The sequence below is a fragment of the Phoca vitulina genome, unplaced genomic scaffold (assembly GCF_004348235.1).
Source record: "Phoca vitulina isolate PV1807 unplaced genomic scaffold, GSC_HSeal_1.0 scaffold44, whole genome shotgun sequence".
NCBI lineage: Eukaryota > Metazoa > Chordata > Mammalia > Carnivora > Phocidae > Phoca > Phoca vitulina.
Window position 1 is genome coordinate 1,843,972 of NW_022589747.1, and position 18,487 is coordinate 1,862,458.

Here is an 18,487-nt window from a genome sequence, read left to right on the forward strand (position 1 = left end):
TCGTCACAAAAGGACCGGGAAAGTCACTTGGATGAGAGAGGGCAGTGGCTGATGACAGTGCTGGAACTGTCTGGCAAAGATTCTCCAGCAGCTCCTAACCGTGCTCCAACAAACAACTGTGCATCCTCTTGAAACAAGGAAAAAAAAAAAAATCTCAGCAAGGACGTAAAAGTTACCAAAAAAGTAGAAATCGTTAAACTGAAAGACACAGGAAGAGAAGCATGAGGAGCAGCAGAGCAGGGCTGACAGGGAGGGGATCCTGGACTCGAGGGCCCAGCATTTACCCCATGTGAGCAGCATAGCCAAACAGACTAGAAGTAAAGAAGTCCAGGGGCCCGTGGGCCAGTAACAGAGGACCCCACGGTTGTGCCGCCAGAGACCCAGAAGGAGAGGGAGAGCCGGCTGGAGGTTGTGAGAAGAAACGATGTCTGAAGAACCCCCAGGCTGGCCAAGGACACAACCTTTGATTCCAGGAGCTGAATGATCCCCAAACAGGATAAACACCAGGAAAACCCACCCATCGTGATGGAGTTTCTGAACACCAGGGACAAGGTGCCCATTCTACAAGCAGCCCGCACAGGGGACACCAACTCGAATGTGGGTGATTGTTCATCTGAAACCAAGAGGCCAAAAGGAGGCAGCACCGATGTCCCAACTACTGAAGGAAAAGAACTGTCAACTAGGAATTCTGTATGTGGCCAAAATATCCTTCAGCAAAGGGGTAGGAAAAGACGTTTGCAGACGATGGAGAACGAACAGGACTTGTTTGCAAACCCACCTTTCACGAATGGCCAAAGCACATTTTCCAGAAAGAATGAAAATCATAGGGCTTGGAATGTACAAAATGAAGGGGACATCAGAACAGGTTAAAGTAACCCAAGTAAGGCAAGAAAAGAAAAGCAGGGGGCGAGACCCAGGACAGCCAAGAGAGAAACGCACACATCCCTCTCCCCACGGAGAACTCGCTTGACGTTTAGGTCCCTGCTGCACCTGCACGTGACGTGTGCAAACTGCACAAAGGGGCCCACTTTGCTTTTGTCCACGTGGGAAACTGCAGAGCGGCCCCTCTTTCCTGCGGACTGCACCCCCTTTTCTGGAACCAAACTTCCAGCCACTATGAGTCTGCTGTACACCTCCATCTCCCTCGAGATCCACTGGCCCCTGCTCACTCAGTGCCCTGGCTCCCCAGCAGGTCCCCCCTCTGTTGGTGGTACCCCAGCTAACCAAGATTCTTCACTACTGGACTTCCAAAATCACTTTATCCAACTCCCTTAAAATAGACCCGTCGGTGTTTTGATTGGAATTATACCAAATACACATATGAGGTTGCTAAGGTTTGACACCTTTAGGACATTACCTTCCTATCCAGCGACACGGTCTTTCCCTTCCTCTACCGTATCTTTTTAAATGCCTCCTGTTAAACTTTTAAAGGGTCTCACTGGAACAAGACAAGTGTCATTTTCAACAGTCTGCATGGAACTTTATTACCGGAGTTTTCCTTCTACCGCCACCATCATATTGCTGGCTTGCTTTCCCCCAGCCCACAGGCCACCGGCCACCGTGAGCCTGCTGAAGACAGGAAGTCCTTCTGGAAGGACGAGGGATGGCTGACTGTGTCACATGTGGCCTGCTCCTACAACACACAAAAGGAGGGGCTCCAAGACCCACATCTCCCATGATCAAACCTTGTCTTTGGGGGACCCTTCTTCTTTTTTTTTTTTTTAAAGATTTTATTTATTTATTTGGGAGAGAGAATGAGAGACAGAGAGCACGAAAGGGAAGAGAGTCAGATGGAGAAGCAGACCCCCCGCTGAGCAGGGAGCCCGATGCGGGACTCGATCCCGGGACTCCAGGATCATGACCTGAGCCAAAGGCAGTCGCTTAACCAACTGAGCCACCCAGGTGCCCCATGGGGGACCCTTCTTCTTACCTCCTCAGAGCCATCAGAGAGCTCCACAGCATTCTGGAAGCTTCTCTGTTTGCACTCAGCCACCCAGGGAAGCTGGCTCATCCCTGGTTCCTCCAACCCTATTCTTTCCCACTGAGTTTCTGAAATTCACGTCCCTTTCCTTTACCTGGTCTACCTGGCACCTGCTCCCCAGTCCCACCGAGCGCCCACCTGCTCTTGCTGAGGCTAAGCACCCATCAAACATCAGACAGAGAACACAGTTCCAGGCTGAGAGGAGCCGGCTGACTAGTGGCAGGAGGGGAGGCTGCATTGGTTCCCCGATTCCTTCGTTCAGTGCTCGTAAACCTACATCCTGGCAGGATGGCAGTGGGCAGTGGGTGTAGACGAGACGCAGGAAGGGTGTGGTCCGTGCGAGGGGTGGTCTGGACCCTGGCTCTCACTGTCCCCGTGACCCCGTCACCTTCACGTCTCAGGAGAAGGCCAGCAGTGACACCCATCTCAGGTGACCGGAGGCAAAGTGAGTGGGGAGGGATTTGGCACCAATCCCAGCTGGGCCACCAGCCTCCACCTGTCACCGAACATCCTTCGGCCACCGTCCTGACTCCAGCTCAGCCGGGCGGCTACGTCCAGGGCTGTTTTCAGATTTCTCAAAACTGGTTTACGATGCACGCCAACTTTCTTGACTAAGAGAATTACAGAAAGCAGAGTAACAACGGCTTTTTGCTGAGTGCCGACCACCACATGCCTGGCGCTGGGCTAAGCCGCGTGGAGGCGTCACCGGATTTAATCCTCATGAAAAGGTTTCCATGTGCAAACCAACAGCGCTGCACTGCAGACGGGGACTCAGAGCTTCGGAGCGCCTAGGGGAACTAAGAAATTCGGTCAAAGGAGCCCAGCTCATCTCTGCGACTTGGGAAGCTGTGTTCTGTCCCCGATGCCACCCTGCCCCACGCCGGGGAGATGTCAGTCGGAACCTAAGTGTGAGATCACCCCGCCCTACTGCCTCTTCCCCCCAAATACAACAGGAGGCAGCCTTGGGCGGGACGAGGGGCCTGCGCAGGGGGTCCCCCCATGTTGAGGTGCCCGTGAGTCGTCTTCAGCCTGGGACCCCACCCAGCCACCAACAGCCACGAGCGGGGGAATGACCTCTCTCTCCTGGAATCAACGGACCAAAACTCTCGAACCTCATCTCCGGGGTCACAAAAATACCCCTGTGCCACCCGATTTCTAATCTATCGATACACACATGAAATTCACTGGAAATGACCATTGTGTACGAACTGCATTAGAACGGGTAACGCGGGACCAGACGCGAGCCTCCAGTCGGGAGGGGAGGACTCTGGCCATGCTGGGAGGGAGAACACTCAAGACCTGCAGGCGGCAAGAACCAAAAGGCGACCACTGACCAGCTTGGGCTTCACTTTCTCCGCGAGACTACAGAGCTTTTTCCACTATGAAACATTTGGGGTTCTCCTGTCTCTCCCTCTTACTGGTCCCCATCCTTCCATTCTACAGCACACATGCCCCTTGGTCCCAGGCACCTGCCCATGCCCTGCAGGCTCACCTAGGCCAGGTCGGAGGGCAGATGCAGGGAGGGACCCCGACCCCCACCCCAAGGCTCTGGCAACATAATGACGTGAGCAGGTTATGTCCTGACTGCACGTCTTGTGTTAAAATCCCAGGCTCCTTCAGGCGTCCTCCCTCTGGCTCCAGCAGCAGCCCGGACAACAGTCAACCTCATTCGGAAACCCCACGTTGCTCCTGGCGCCTGCCTTCCGCCTCGGCTGACAGCCCTCCTCCTCCAGGGAAGCCGGGGCGCCGCCGGGGCGCAGCACCTGGGTGCAGCCCGGGGCCTCTGTGGCCAGGCCAGCCGGCCTCCCTCAGGCCCTGGGGTGGATGGGACAGCCCTGGACCGGGCAGGCGCACTTTCTCGGTTTTAGCAAAAGAATGTGCTGTGCTGGGAAGCAGCCCGGCTCCCAAAGCCACACATCTGTGAAGCAGGCTTGCGTCTGCCCCAGTGAGTCTCGGCAAAGACAAAGCGTGGCTTTCTTCTGGAAGGAGGGGCCCTCCCTCCGGGGTCCCAGGCCGGGGCGTCTTTCGCAGAGTCTCAGGGCCGGAGGGCTGTCGCCAAGTGACAGGGGACGCGGGGAGAGGCAGCCTCCTCCCAAGTCCGGTCTCTCCTGGGCTCCCTGGCCCTGGGACTCTGCATCCCCCTGTCCCCTCCCCCCAGCCCCCTCCCCCACCGCTGGGGAGCTCAGGTTCCAGCCTGGGCCCCCTGCAGGCGGGCCGCGGGGCCCGAGAGAGTGGCGCTTACCTGGGCAGTGCGGGGCGCCCCTCAGTCCATGCAGGGGCCCGGGAAGTCGTGGGCCGGGCGGAAGGCACTCGGCGGGCTGTCCCAGGCGGCCCTGTGAGTGAGCAGCGTCCCCCACCCCTGGGGCAGGGCGACTCTGGGTTCCGGCGTCCCGGGGGGAGGGGGGGTCGGGGCGGGACGGGGGCGGCCACCTCCGCAGAGGCCCATTCAGAGGGCGGCGGGAGAGCGTGGCCGGGAAAGAATCCGGGACTGCTGCGCGGGCCGCCTGCCCAGTCGGTGCCTCCAGACGCGGGCGGCCCCGCCTGCTCACTGCGCGGTCCGCTTCCTCTCCAGTCCTTTTCCCTTTTCCCCGCTTTAACCTCTTGCAAACCCCCAGCTGAAACCCTCCCCAGCTCCGGTCCAGCCCGGGGGCCAGCATCAGCCAAGGGGCGAGCAGTGAGTACGGAAGGACCCCCCACCCCGTACAGCAGGGTCTGCTGCCCCAGGACCCGCCCCTCCAATGCCACCTCCCCCAAAGTGGACCAGATTCCCTGGGATCCACTGCTCACAACGGAGAGGCCTCCACCAGCCACAGGAGTCCCTGGTCAGCGCCGCCCTGCCTACCCGGGTCCCCTGGATGAGGGCATACCGCTCACCGGGCCCCCACCACCAGCCTGAGCCCTTCACTCCACCCCTGCCCCGGACAGCCGGGGACCTTCCTCCAGCTCAAACCCTGCAGGTGTTCTTCCTGGACGCAGCTGACTCTGACACCCCCCACCCCCAGCCTTACCGAGTCTCTTTCCAGCTCTTAGCTGGGGCCCCTCGCTGACGGCCGATTCCACCAACAGGCTGCTGGCAGACCTGAACGTTCCTCTCTTCCCTTGTCTCTGTTCATGTCCTTCCCTCTATCTAAAAGGCCAGCCCCACTCCTCAAAACAAACTGGTGAAGAACTCCTATACACTCTTCAAAGCCCATTTCAAAATGACCCTGCATTTTTACATGACTCGGAACACCATCCCCGACAGTCAGATGGAGATATGTGCTCCATCCCTCGTGGCCTGAAACCGGACTGTGACGAGTCCGTAGAGCAGAGCAGAGGCACGCGGCCGGCCTTCGAGACCGAAGCTCCCAGAGGCAGATGTGCATTTCTCGGTGGAGGCCCATCAAGCACAGCACGCAGTGGGCACTTACCCCTTGCCTCTCCTGCCTCATGGGTCGGGCACAGACCCACTCATCCCTCAAATCCCAGCACCGTGGTGGAAGAAAACAGGTACGAGCCCCTCACAGGACAGGGGTGTGCGAGGGAACCCCGGGGGCCACTTCTCTGAGCTCCTGGCCAGGAAGAGCCCCGGGACAGCTGCCCCAGGTCTGTGCAGGGCACTTCCTCCGGCTTGTTTACGTGCCTGCAGCAGGGGCAGCAAAGCATCTGTCGGAAATGTCTGACCACAGCCCAGCGCAGCCTTAGTTGGCGGATGGACGGGCCCTTCCCGTGGCCCGACTCTCCCTGAACAGAAAGGAAGATGATCATCGTGCAGCCAGACCCAGGAAGGCGCTCCTCAGGGTGGGCCCTTCCCGTGGTGCCCGGCAGACGCCGCGGGCTGACAGACGTGGGGCAGCCATCGGGAGGGTCAAGGGGAAGCAGGACACGCTTTCCGAAACACTGCTGCTGTGTAACTTTGTGCAAGCATTCCATGACTGGGACTCCCCGGGTGGGAGTCTACAGACACCGAAGAACCTTCTGGAGACGTGTCTGCCTGGCCTGCCTCTCCTCCATGCTCAGCAGTAGCAACGGGGAAGAAACCCATCTCACGGCTGCGCTCCGAAGTCAAGAAGCTGTCCCCTGAAACTGCTGTCCCCCACTCTGCAAGAGGACCTGGGTCAGCGGGAGGACACCCCTGAGCTCACTCTCGCTGGGCCCCAGCAGGGTCACCCCAAGGTCAGTGGTCACAGATCACATGCGGACGTGGCCCGGCTGCCCTCCCTCTGCACACTCCGCTCAGAAGGTGCCCACCGGCCCAACGCGTTCTCGTGGGGCCTGCGGTTCACCCAGTGAAGCCGAATCCAACGCCCGACGGCTGGGGCAGCTGCAGGATGGGTCTGAGGACTTAGTGCATGACATAGCGAGGGAAGTTCGGGAACCTCACAGGGAAGGTGCTGAGACGGCAGTGGGGGGGGGGGGGAGGTTCACTCGTGCAGATTGCAGGCTTCTCCCGCGAGTGTAGAGGGGGCTCCGGGACCACACAGACGAGACGTCCGGTGACCCGCACGCAGGTCTCCAGCAAGGGCTCTGCCCTAGAAACACGGAACTAAGGGGTCTCGGGAAAGCTCCACAGGACACACAGGGGACACGGATCCTCAGGGGGTCCTGCTTTCCCGGGGATCCCCCGCCCGCCAGCACCTGGGAAGGCGTGCTCCGGGCTGCTTCCGATCCAGCCTGATGATCTGCTTTTGCAGATGAAGGATGAAGAGCAAACACAAAGCTCAGTTACAGTCTGACTTCACGGCAGCCCAATGTCAGGGTCCTCCAACACCCGGTCAGACCGCCTGCACCTGAGGGCATGCAAGATTCACCCACAAGCCGCCCCCTCCCCAGCACACTGGGCCTTGTTGGAGCATCGAAATGTTCTCCAAACGAGTGAATTCTTATTCCCCTGGCTCCTGGGTTTCCTATAAACCAGCTCTTTCTCTATGTAAGCACGTATAAGTGCCTGATTCGTAGTAAACGCTCAAAAGCAAAGTATCCCTCAGTCTAGGCCTAACCTGGAATATGCACACGCGCTATGGATTCAGGCGTGCTATTCCACGTGCGTGTGAACACGTGCTGGAACATGGCGGCATTTAAACCCAAGACGGTGTTTCCTCACCTAATCAGGGCGGTTTGGGCAGGGCCTCTCTGGGTCAGGGACGCACCCTAACCCGGGGGCTCAGCTGAACACCCCCAAGAGCTCACGGAGGGGGTCCACAGCCAGGAACGACAGGTGAGAGGCAGATGGCATGTCCCCCCGCTCATGCCCTCTCTCTCGCTCAAATAAATAAACTTAAAAAAAATAAAGAATAAATAAAAGGTGTCCTGAGAGGTCCCACAACCAGACCGCAGAGCGCCAGGGAGGCGACTCAGGCCCCCAGGAGCCTGTCCCCCAAGGGCTGGGGCTGGTCCTGCCCTCTGGCTGGCAGGGCTCAGAATGGGGGAACGCACAAACCCCCCCCCCCCCAACGAGGGGAAACACAGAAGAACCTCTACTCTGAGATTCAAGAACAGTCCGCCCGAGGGGGAAGAAATGAGCAGATTCAAATAAACTGGGAAAAACAAAGATCCCTCTAAACCAAAAGCAAGCACACAAAGGACGGCATTCATCTTGGCTGGGAAACGATCCGCTCACGTGGGGACACTTCCAGGCCGGCCTGCTGGGAATGAGGTGTCAGCACGGAAGGCCAACACAGCGTGTTTTCAGAGCCACATTCCACCCGAGTGAATGAACGCTCTCATTCCCAGGTCCGGCTGCACATGGACTCCAGCAGCCCACCGGGGACGTTGATTTTTAAATATAGTTTGAAACATTCAACTTTCCTTTCTTCGTTTTCCTAATCGGGGGCCCCCGGGTTCAGGGGCCGGTGTACCCAAGGCTTATCCATACCAGTTACGTGGGGTCCACGGTCCCCAGGAGGCCTTCTCCGCACCAAACGGCACGCACCCGGTGTCATGGGCGTGCACGACACGGATACCCCTGGCCGGTCCACATGCACGCCCTCCACGTGTAACACACTACCAGGACTATGCAAACGTGCTTGCCTGCAGGAGCTGCAAGACTCGAAGTCATCGGGGTCTGCGAACATCACAGCGTGCTCACATTCAGCGCATGCCTTCATCCCTGTTATAAACATTCTCATCAGAAGTTCATGAAGTTTCAAAAGAAAAGCAGAGTCGGGTACAGGAAGGAAAGGGGACGCCTGGCAGAAGCGTTTTACAATTTGTCAAGCTTTGAAGAACGACAGCTTTTTTTTTAAACAAAAATAAAGCATTAGCTCAAAGTACTCTCTCTGGCTCCCTCTCTCAACAAGAAGGTCCTGGATATGCCCTCTGGCAAATGTCACCCTTTTGAAACCAACTCCAAGGGGTCCCAATGGCTGCAAGCGCACCCTTGTACCCGAGGCTGGGGTGAAGCCCCAAGAGCTCCGTCCTTCCCCGGGGAATCAGAATCCCTCCTGGTCAGCAGGAGAGGGGACATTGCTCTCGTGACAGCCAGGGCCCCAGAAGGACCAGCCCCGCTCCCCAGAACAATGTGAAGACAAAATGGAAACTGTATAAAGTATAAAGGCGTCCTCTTTCAAGAAACTCACATTGCCTGTCGATCATCTTCATTGCCACCAGTGAAGGGACCAACGTCCCCAGTGGCCTCTAAATACCACCTGCAAAGCCATCACAGGGGACAGCGGGGTGAAACCTGACAAAGCTGGGGTCCTACACGCTACACTAACCAACCCTGAGCTGTTCACGTTCCCAGCGGGTTTCACGTTCTGTGGATTTCACCTCAACTGAACGAATCTCTCCCGGATCAAATTCGAAGCTGACATACATCAGAGACAAATTTTGTGACGAAACATTCCCTCATTATTTCCCACTTATGTGGTGAATATCAAGGCTCAGTCTCATGTCAGAAAAGACGGAATAACTGATATTCTGACCTTCATCTTTCTCTTTCCTATATGAGGCTTGCGATTAAACCACCCCCTCACTGAAACTCTTACAACTTTCCTGTTTTCAAGAAGCACATTTCCTACTGAGGCTTTAAAAGGTTCTGCACCCCACCACGCAGCCCTCCCAAGCCGGCTGGGCCCCTACAATTCAACTCGGCCCTGACACCATCTACCCCGACACAGTCGGTCCCCCAGCACCGCCCTCCCCCACGCCAGCCCCACGTGCAGGCTGTTACCTGGGTTCTGACCCACCAGCCACAGACCAGAGGTCCCCACGACCCCTCCCTGGGTTTGATGAAGCCGCTGGAGCAGCTCACAGAACTCAGGGAGATGGTTTACTCCCTAGATCACCGGTTTGTTATAAAGGGTTAACTCAGGAACAGACAGAAGAGCTGCTCAGGGCGGGGTCTGGGCAGGGGGTGCGGGGCTCCCATGCCCCCCTCAACAGGGCCCATGGTCCCCACATCTCCACATGCTCACCAACCCAGGAGCTCTCCAGACCGCGTCCTTTTGGGATTTTATTGGGGTTTCATTACAAGAACATGACTGATGAAATCATTGGCCATTGGTGATTGATTCAACCTGCAGCCCCGCCCCTCCCGAAGTCAGGGGGTGGGGCTGAGAGGTCCCACCCTGTAACCACGTGGTCGGTTCCCCTGGCAACCAGACCCCACCCTCAGGTGCTTCCCAAACATCACCTGGTTAGCATCACAAGAGACACCTTTCTGCTCCTCCCCTTAGGGAATTCCAAGGGTTTTAGGGCCTCGGTGCTGGGAAAGGGCACGGAGACCAAATCTGTCTTACTAGAAATCCCAGTATCACAGGCTCAGATCTGGAATTGCTGACTCGTTTAAGGATGGTGTCCCTGCATGCGCACGTTTCCCGGGGCGCAAGCCAGGCGGGTCAGGGATGCACTGAACACACCGACTACCCAGGCTCGCGCTGGAGGGTCCCGGGTGAGTCAGGCCTGCGGGTCTCCGTCCTCACAGGGCTCACTGTGTCAGACAGAAAACCCTGCAGCACGCCCTCCTGGGTCCAGCTCACGGCCCCGCCTGCCCCAGCACCTGTGCCCCATCCCGTCCCCAATCCTTCCATTACCAGCACCTTTGGGAGAATTCAACAGTATTTGAATTCCTATTTAAATGCTGACTGTTTGGGTAAGTGTTTAAAGGTCCCTCGCTGTCCTGGAGCTGGCGCTGAAAGAGGAGCTTATTGGGGGTCCGCACAGCGGGTCAGGGAGGGGCAGTCCCAGCTCTGACACCCACCCCCACCCCCCGGGAACTTGGCTTCTCATTCCAGCATCTGTTTCTACACCTGGGCACCCTTGGGCATGCTTCCTGATTCTTCTGCTTGTTGGGTGCAGAGAGGCTTGTTTCTGGTGAGGGGTGGATGTGAGGGGCTCAAGGCAGGGGGCGGGCCAGGCAGGCTCCGGGGACACCCGGCACTGAACCTAGGTGGCCAGAGGACCTGGAGGAAACCAGAACAGAGGACACGCACTGCCCCCAGAGTCTGGGTCCTGGGAGCCCCTTCTCCACAAGGCCTCGACCTTGGCCTTGGACGTCTGTCCCTGGAGGGCCCTGTCTTAGCCAGGATTCTGCAAAGTCATCCCTACCCAGCCCACCCAGCCTCTGCCCTTCTGCCAGCAAGAATCCTGTTGGGTCAGTTTAGCAAGAATCCCCCTCCCCCTGACATCCATTTTAGGAATTTCCATCCGCTGACCTGTCCCTTTGCTTGGGGTCTCTGCTGCTGACCTGCAGCATGGCTTTCCCCCCTTCGGCTGGTGTCCGCCTCTCTTTCTCCGACACCTGTCTTGTGGGTTGTCCCCGAAGTAGCCTGGTGGCACTGGGTGGGGTTGATTGGGACTCAGCTGACACCCCGTCATCTTTGATGCGGCAAAGGGAGGGGTCCTATGCAGTGAGGTGTCGCACTAACTGTGCGCTGATGTGACTGAGACCATAACGGGAACAGCAAAAAGTCAGACAGCTTCGATTTCTCCCTTAGCCTAGTTAGCGCGTCCCGAACCCCGCTCGCCCTTCAAACTCCAGACCTCCTCACCAGGCAAACAACCAGCAGGAACTGGTTCTCCCCAGCGTGGGATCCCTGGGTCCGTCCCTGCTTATACGCACTGCACCAACAAGAGGACAGGGCTGGGGAACGGGAGTGCCCCGTGCACACGTGTGGACCGCACCCACGTTTACTCACCACCAAGGGCTCCCAGATTTATACTTTAACTCCTCATCATATAAAACCCCACACACATCCAGAAGTAGGCAGAACAGTACGATAAAGCTCCACGGAGACTCCACCCAGCTTGTCCAACTGGAGCCAACACTGTTTGAACCACACCCCCACCAGCTCCCCCAATGGGACTAACACTGAACTTGAGAGTCTGAGGTCATTCTGGATTCATAGGCAGAGGTCAGGAATTATACAGAGATGCCCTATAAACACCGGGGTGCGGGCTTTGGTGCGAGTGTCAATCTATTTCTTTAGGATAAAAACTCAGGGCTCCTTGTCGAATCACATATATTAGCATGTGCAGGTTTTTTTTAAGAAAGTGCCAGATTGTCTCCCATGGAAAGGCTGCACCGTGTCCCACCCCACCAGCAGGACAGGAGAGTTCCAGTTTCTCCACATCCTCACCAGCTCTTGGTGTTGAAACTGTTTTTTATTTTACCCGTTATGCTGGGTCCGTAGTGATTGCTCGCATTTCCCTGGCGGTAATGACGCTGGGTGTCTTTCATGTACTCATCTGCCGTCTGTCCATCTTGTTCAGTAAGAGGTTTCCTCCTGGCTTTTACCTGCTTTCTGATCGGGTTCTTTCTTTACTGCCGAGTGTTTGGAGTGCAAAATTTTCTCTCGGTCTGCGGTCTGTCTGCCCTTTCACCTCTTAGCAGGTTCCTCCTATAGAAAATTCTTTCAATTTTGATGAAGTCCTACTTCATCAATTTTCCCTTTTATGGATTGCACTTTGGGTGCTAGTCTAATAACTCTTGAGTAGCCTGGATCCCAAAGATTTTCTGCTATGTGTTTTTCCTTAAAGTTTTACAGTTTTATATTTGTTTATGATCTCTTTTAAGTTAATTCTACTATAAGATACAAGACTTTGGTTGATTTTTTTTTTTTTTTTTTTTGGACGGTGAGCACCATTTGTTGAAAGGACAGTTTCTCCTTCACTGACTTGCTTTGCACATTTTCCAAAAGAAATCAGTTGGGCAAATTTGTGTGGGTGTGTTTTTGGGTTTCCCATTCTGTTTCACTGGTCTTGTGTCCGTCCCTTGCCCCACATCACACAGTCCTGATTACCGTGGTTACCTAGAAAGTCTGGAAAGTAGTCAATCCACGCCTACTACTTTGTTCTTTTTCAAAATTGTTTTAGCTGGTCTCCTTCCTTTGCAGTCCTATATAGATTTTAAAAGTATCTTGTCTATATAAAAATTATTGCTGGGATTTTGATAGGAACTGTGTTAAAACTATACATCGGTTTGAGAAGAACTGACCTCTTCAGCAGGGTCTTCCAATCCATGAACATGGAATGCCGCTCCATTTATTTAGATCTTTGATTTCTTCCACTGACACTGTGGAGTTTTCAATGAATGAGTCTTGCATGTTTTCTTAGGTTTACACCTTATTATTTTGCTTTTTTGATCTATTATGAACGACACTGTATATTTAACTTAGGTCTGTACACATTCACTGCTAGTCTATGGAAATATAATTGATTTTTGTGTGTATCTCTTGTGTCCTACAACCAGCTGACACCCCTTATTTGTTCTGGGAGGCTTTTTTTTGTAGATTCCTTGGAATTTTCCGCATAGATAAATCACAAATCTGCAAAAAGGGACAGTTTTATTTCTTCCCTTCCACTCTGCGGTCTTGTATCTCCTTTTCTTGCATGACGATCCTGTAGAACTTTCAGCATTATGCGTGAGCTGCACGGTTTTAGTAGATTCTTTCTATAGGTTGAGGAAGGTCCCCTCTGTGCTGTTTTGCTGCTAGTTTTTAGTCAGAACAGATGTGAATTTTGTCAAAAAAAATTTTTCTTTGCATCTATTGATCTAAAATCATATGGCTTTTTTCTTCTTTATCCATTAAATATGATGGGTGACTGATGGATTGTGAAATATCAAAAGAGCTTTGCATCCCTAGAGTAAATCCCACCTGGTGAAAGTGTATAATGTTTTATATACACTATTATTCAATTTCCTTGGGTTTGGTTAAGGAATTTTGTGTCTATTCATAAGGGATAAAGGCCTATTGTTCCCTTTTTGTTGTCTTTCTCTGATTTTAGTACCAGGGTAACACTGCCTCCATGGAATGAACTGGGATACGTTCCCTCTCCTTCTAGTTTCTGGAAGGGGTTGTGTAGAATTAGTGTTAATTCTTTACATGTCTGGCTGAATTCCCTAATGAAACCATCGGGGCCTGGAGATTGCTTTGGGGGGAAAATGTATACATTATGAGTCAATTTCCTCACTAGCTACCAGGCATTCCAAGTGTCTACTTCACACTGGAAGAGTGTCCCAGTGCAAGCTCACCGTGAACCGCTGTGTGCGGCGCTGTCATCCTCTTCCTATCTGCAGGGTGCTCGGTGAGGGGCCCCTTTCATTCCTGGTATTAGCAATTTGTCTCTTCCCTATTTTTTGTCCTTCTTTTGAGAGATTGGCCAACTCTCTCGATCATCTCCGAGAACCCGCTCTTTTTTCATTTATTTTTTCTATTATTTCCTTGTTCATAATTTCAGTGATTTCTGCTTGTATTTTCAATATTTTCTTCCTTCTGGCCATCTTCGGGTTACTCTTAATTTCAGATTTTCTCCTTTTCCAATGTATATGTTTACTGTCATGAGTGTTTCTCTCAGCTCTGTCTGAGCTCTGTCCTACCACTTGTGAAATATTTTACTTTCATTTTATTCATTTCAATATACTTTGTGATTTCCCGTGAGATCTTCTCTTGGGCCCATGGATTATTTGCAAGAGTGCCGCTTCATTTGCAGGCATTTGGACATTTTCCTGTTACCTTCCTGTTACTAGTTTCTGGTTGGATTCCCTGCATGGCATCCATTCTCTCTGCTCTGTGGAAGCCTGTTCCACGGCCCAGGATGTGGTCCATCCAGGTTCCGTGGTCCTGGGGCCACGGTCAGTCTGCTTCTTTCCTCCACGGCTCAGCCTTCTGGCATCTGTTTGACATACCGCCAGGTGTGTGGCTGGACTTCTCGGGGGGTGGAGGGACAGGGAAGGCTAGATCTACTCCATGCGAGGAGGCCAATGCCACCCTCCTGACAGGGATTCAAAGGAAATACTCTCATGTATACACACGGTGGCACCTGGCGCTAAATGACACAGAGCCAGGCACTAAGTTAGATGCCTAACACATCCCGCCCCACCCCTGCACGCTGGTCACAGACGAGGCATTCTTGTATTGGTAGACGAGGAAACAGGATCAGAGGGTCACTAACTATGAGAGGCACCGTTATTCCATGACCGGACTTAAATCCAGGCCCTGTCTACCTGACAATGTGGAACAAAACGCCCCTGGCTGGGGGATGAGGCTGACCGTGTGTAGTCCTGGCTTTGCCCCCTGCCTGCTGTGTGGCTCGGGCAGCATGCTGAACTTCTCTGTGTCTGTTTCCCCACCTGTGAGTGGGACGACAGGGACAGCGGCCCCCGTAATGTGACAAGAGGAGAGAAATCATGCTGTGAAGACCATGGGGCAAATGTCATCTACACATGAGCTCCTACAGTCACCGCCCGGGGTGTGCCCAGCACACGGGACCGCCCCCCGCAAGCAGGGCCCTCGCGCTCTGCTGGGCCTGCATTCTGAAGGTTTGTTCTGGTATTTTCTTTCCTTGGGCTCATCATCCATGTCCCACGGCCATCACCAGCATGTGTCGCACAAAGCTGGTCTAAACACGTGGTCGGCTCAGGGAGGAGGAGGGGGACGAGTGGAGGCAAAAGCCGTGTCCCTGTGTTTGCTGCCACCTACATGGTTCCAATGCAGAACAGACACGTGACGTTGTGAGTGCGTCTCCGCGCTGAACCGCTGGGACAGGCGTCTCCTCCCGTGGGATGCTTCCAGAGTGCACAAACTCATGCAACCATACTGCACACCCTCCCCTTGCCCACGTGTCAGCCCCCCACACACACACACACCAAGGGAGGCCGGCGGTTTAACCGCTCTGCTCTGCGAGTAAAGAGAAGCGTGTATGGTCTAAAGCCATCTTACTGCGCTCTGATGAAAGCCACCTTTGCGAGAAGGACAGCCCTTCCTGTAAACGACACACAGATCTGGTTTTCTCTGGGGAAAGAAGGGACGTGGCACCAGCTGTTGTCACTACGACCCCCACCGGGTGCCTGATGGCCCCTCACGGAACCCTCACGGGCCTTCCCCAGAGAGGCAGCACCAGAAAGAATCTACAAGCACAGAGAAGAAAGGTTTTAAATGCACACAGGGCTTCGGCTCCATCCCCTCTCCCCGTGCCTGAGGTGGGGCTCTCCTGGGCCCTTCAGGCAAGAGGGGGATGTCCCCAGGAAGGGGATGTCCCCAGGAAGGGGTGCGGACTGGCCCCATGGCTGCTGCCGGTTGCTGTCCCCTCCCCTGGGCCCGTGGGCACTCGAGCACCATGCCAAGGATGGGGAAGTATGCAAGGGCCGCAACACACCCGTCCCAGAGGTCGTCACCCCCTGGGGAGATCCAGGACCATGGGCGGGGGTCTCGGGCGGCCCTGAAGCACAGAGCAGAGAGCTCGCTGACCCCGCAAGCCCCAGTTCCTCTGTAAAGGGCAGGGCAGGCATTCCAGCTTCTTCTTCCAGCTCCAGGAAACAGTAGGAGGAGCTGAAACCATGGACCCTGTGCTCCGAGCACCCACGACCCTCCCCTTGCCCGCTGGGCAGACGTGAGGATGCACAGAAGTGCGCCCGCAAGACCAAGACGCAGGCTGCGGTTAACCCCCAGCGGGCCGCACGCCCCGGGCAAGAGCCCTCCTCACTTCGGAGGCGTCCGAGATGTGGCGCCCACAGAAACACGTCTGCATGAGATGCTGGAGAGGAGGAAAGGCGGGATTCTCACCCTGAGCTCCTCTGTACAGACCTCCGGCGCTGTCCCCCGGCAGCCCAGGTGGGGTGAACGGCAGATAATGTGGGGGTGTCGTCACTGGAAAAGAGAAAGCGAAGTCTGTTGCCGTGTCCTCCCCGAAGGGGAGCCGCTGTCCGCTGCAGGCTCGGCTTCTGGCTTACCATACGGTGTTTCTGGAGACACGGGAAACGCCGGCGTGGGAGAGGCCGAGTCAGAGCCGCCCTTGGTTGGAGTGAAGGTCCTGCTGCTGATCCCGCTGGGGTCTGGGGGGTACGCGGCGGCCACCGTCTGGAATTGGCACAGGGAGTCGGGTGAAGGCCACCTCCTGACGGCGGGCCCGGGCTGACCCCCGGTGCGGGGACGGGGCCGGGTCCCCATGCACGGCCCTGCCACTGGCGGCCACTGGGAAGAGCTTCAACAACTCAAAGGAAGAGGGAGTCCCCGCGGTCCATCCACCTGCTGCTGCGCGGAGCCCGCAGAGATGGCCCGGCCGTGGGGAGGCGCGCACCCGGTGGAGAACAGGGCAAAATCATCCCTGCCTGTGGTGTGTGTGCTCACAGGCAGTGAGACCACAGCACAGAGGAAAACACAGAGGATTTATCCAGGTATCGCTTTTCTAAGCTATTCTGGGCTCCCACTTTCTGCCTCGACCACGATGAAAACACCGATGGGGACGGGCCCATCGTTCGGGGTTCGACCTATCTTACTGCGTTCTGATGAAAGCCTAGAAGACGCTCCGTGGATCCCACCACGGGGCCCACAGCCACGCTGACCCACTTTCTTCCCGCTTCCCTCCCGCGGCCCAAGACCTTGGGGAAGTCCGTGTCCCCTTGGCCACCGCCGTGGACCCGCGAGCCACCTGCATGCTCCCGCCTCCCCCCATCACGCAGTCCAGGAGCGGAGGCCCAACGGAGCCCACGGTGGCCACGCCGTGCCTTCTGGGTAGGGCTGCACACCTGGGCTCTCCCAACCACACCCCTGCCTGCGAGACGGGAGGGAGGCGGGGTGGTAAGGGGACCGCGATCGGGAAGGGCGCTGGTCCAGCTCAGGGGGTGGTGCCTACCTCCTTGGCGTCTGCTGGAGACAGGAAAGGCACCAGACCTGCGGCCTGGTCCGCACCTGGGGTCTTTGCCCATCCGCATTTGGAGAAGGCCGGCTGCCCCCCAGCATCGTTGTCATACTGCCCGAGGCTCAGCTTCCGGAACCTTCCGCCCAGCGGCTCGTCCCCCGAGGAGCCTGACAGGAGAAACGCGTGGGCTGCAGGTGCTTTTCCCACAGCAGAGGACAGAGGCCTTAATTAAAACCTGACTACAATTTCCCAAATTGACACTCTTATTTTTTCTAGTTCCAGAACATTAGAGCAACCACTGCCCGTTCCCCTCCCCCTGCCCCTGGCGACCTCTGGTCTTGCCGGTTCTGGACGTTTCCTATAAACGGAATCATCCACCGGGTGTCCTCTGCTCTCTGGCTTCTGTCACGGAGTGTGATGTCCCAGCCTGTCACGATCGGAACCCACTTTTGTTCATTTCCCGCTTCTCCCAGCATCATTCCCAGGAGGGATCTGTGTGCATCTGGTTCCCGGTGCCTCGCACACAGCAGGGGCTCAAGAAGCACAAGGGCGAGACCCTGAGGTCAGGATGGAGCCCGCCCTCCCCTCGCTGAGTGTGCACGGAGGATTTTTGGTGGCCTTTTGGTGGCCGCGACGCTGGACCGCGGTCTGTGCTCTGATATGTATCACTTTTAAAGTCAGAAAAACAAGATGCCTGGACTTCACTTGAGTTGAATAGCGAAATACTTCAAACCTATTCTCCGAACTGTATTAAAGAATCAGCTACATCCATCTGGCCATGTCCCCGTTTTTCTTTTTCAATGAAGAAGTCACATCCGGGAAAGAGGGAAACAGACCAAATGAAGGCAGGAAAGGCTCGAGCTAAAGCAGCACAATGGGTGCACTCAGCCCTCCATGGGGAGGGGTCCGTTCTGAGGACCACGGGAAGAAGGGGTAACAAGCCCTAGGCTCCCTCTGGGGGCATCCCACAGGCCACGGGCCTGGGTGCTGAGCCCTGGACACCCCCATCCCCATCCCTCCCTGCACAGCCCCAGCCCTACACCCCTGTTCAGACACGCCCCTGCCCCTCTCCGCCCACCTGCTAAGATACACCTGCTCCCTGCTGCTTCCCAGCCAGTAGCCAAGACACCGGGACCTCAGCAGCCCCACACAGTCACAGAGGACGTTGGAATCAATGCAGAAAACACGGCAACCCAGGACCACAAAATCCGCAAAAATCCCCGGTAACCCGCGCATCCACCCACAATCCCAGTCCCCACAGAGGATCGGGCCAAGTCGGTCTTCCTCTGCCGAGTGCTGTGAGCCTGTCCCTCCCGTTGACCCCAACGGCCCTTCTGCTGGGCATTCACAGGTCTTCAACTGGTCTCCTTTCCTCCTGCCACAGGACACCACACACCCTGGGCCTTGGGGCTCCCCTCCCCAGGCTTACAGCGGGGCAGGTGTTCCCGG

General features: G+C 55.8%; 1 protein-coding gene across 8 annotated transcripts in view; it reads right to left on the reverse strand.

Moving 5' to 3' along the window:
• Nucleotides 1-18,487, reverse strand: part of TNS3 (tensin 3) — a 213,764-nt gene that overhangs the window by 38,401 nt on the left and 156,876 nt on the right. For all 8 annotated transcript variants that reach the window (XM_032430625.1, XM_032430620.1, XM_032430623.1 and 5 more), the window contains 3 exons: nt 17,033-17,205; nt 16,131-16,257; nt 15,964-16,047 (listed from right to left, as the gene is read on the reverse strand). In XM_032430625.1, the coding sequence (XP_032286516.1) occupies nt 15,964-16,047; nt 16,131-16,257; nt 17,033-17,205 (384 nt within the window). The remainder of the gene's footprint in view (nt 1-15,963; nt 16,048-16,130; nt 16,258-17,032; nt 17,206-18,487) is intronic.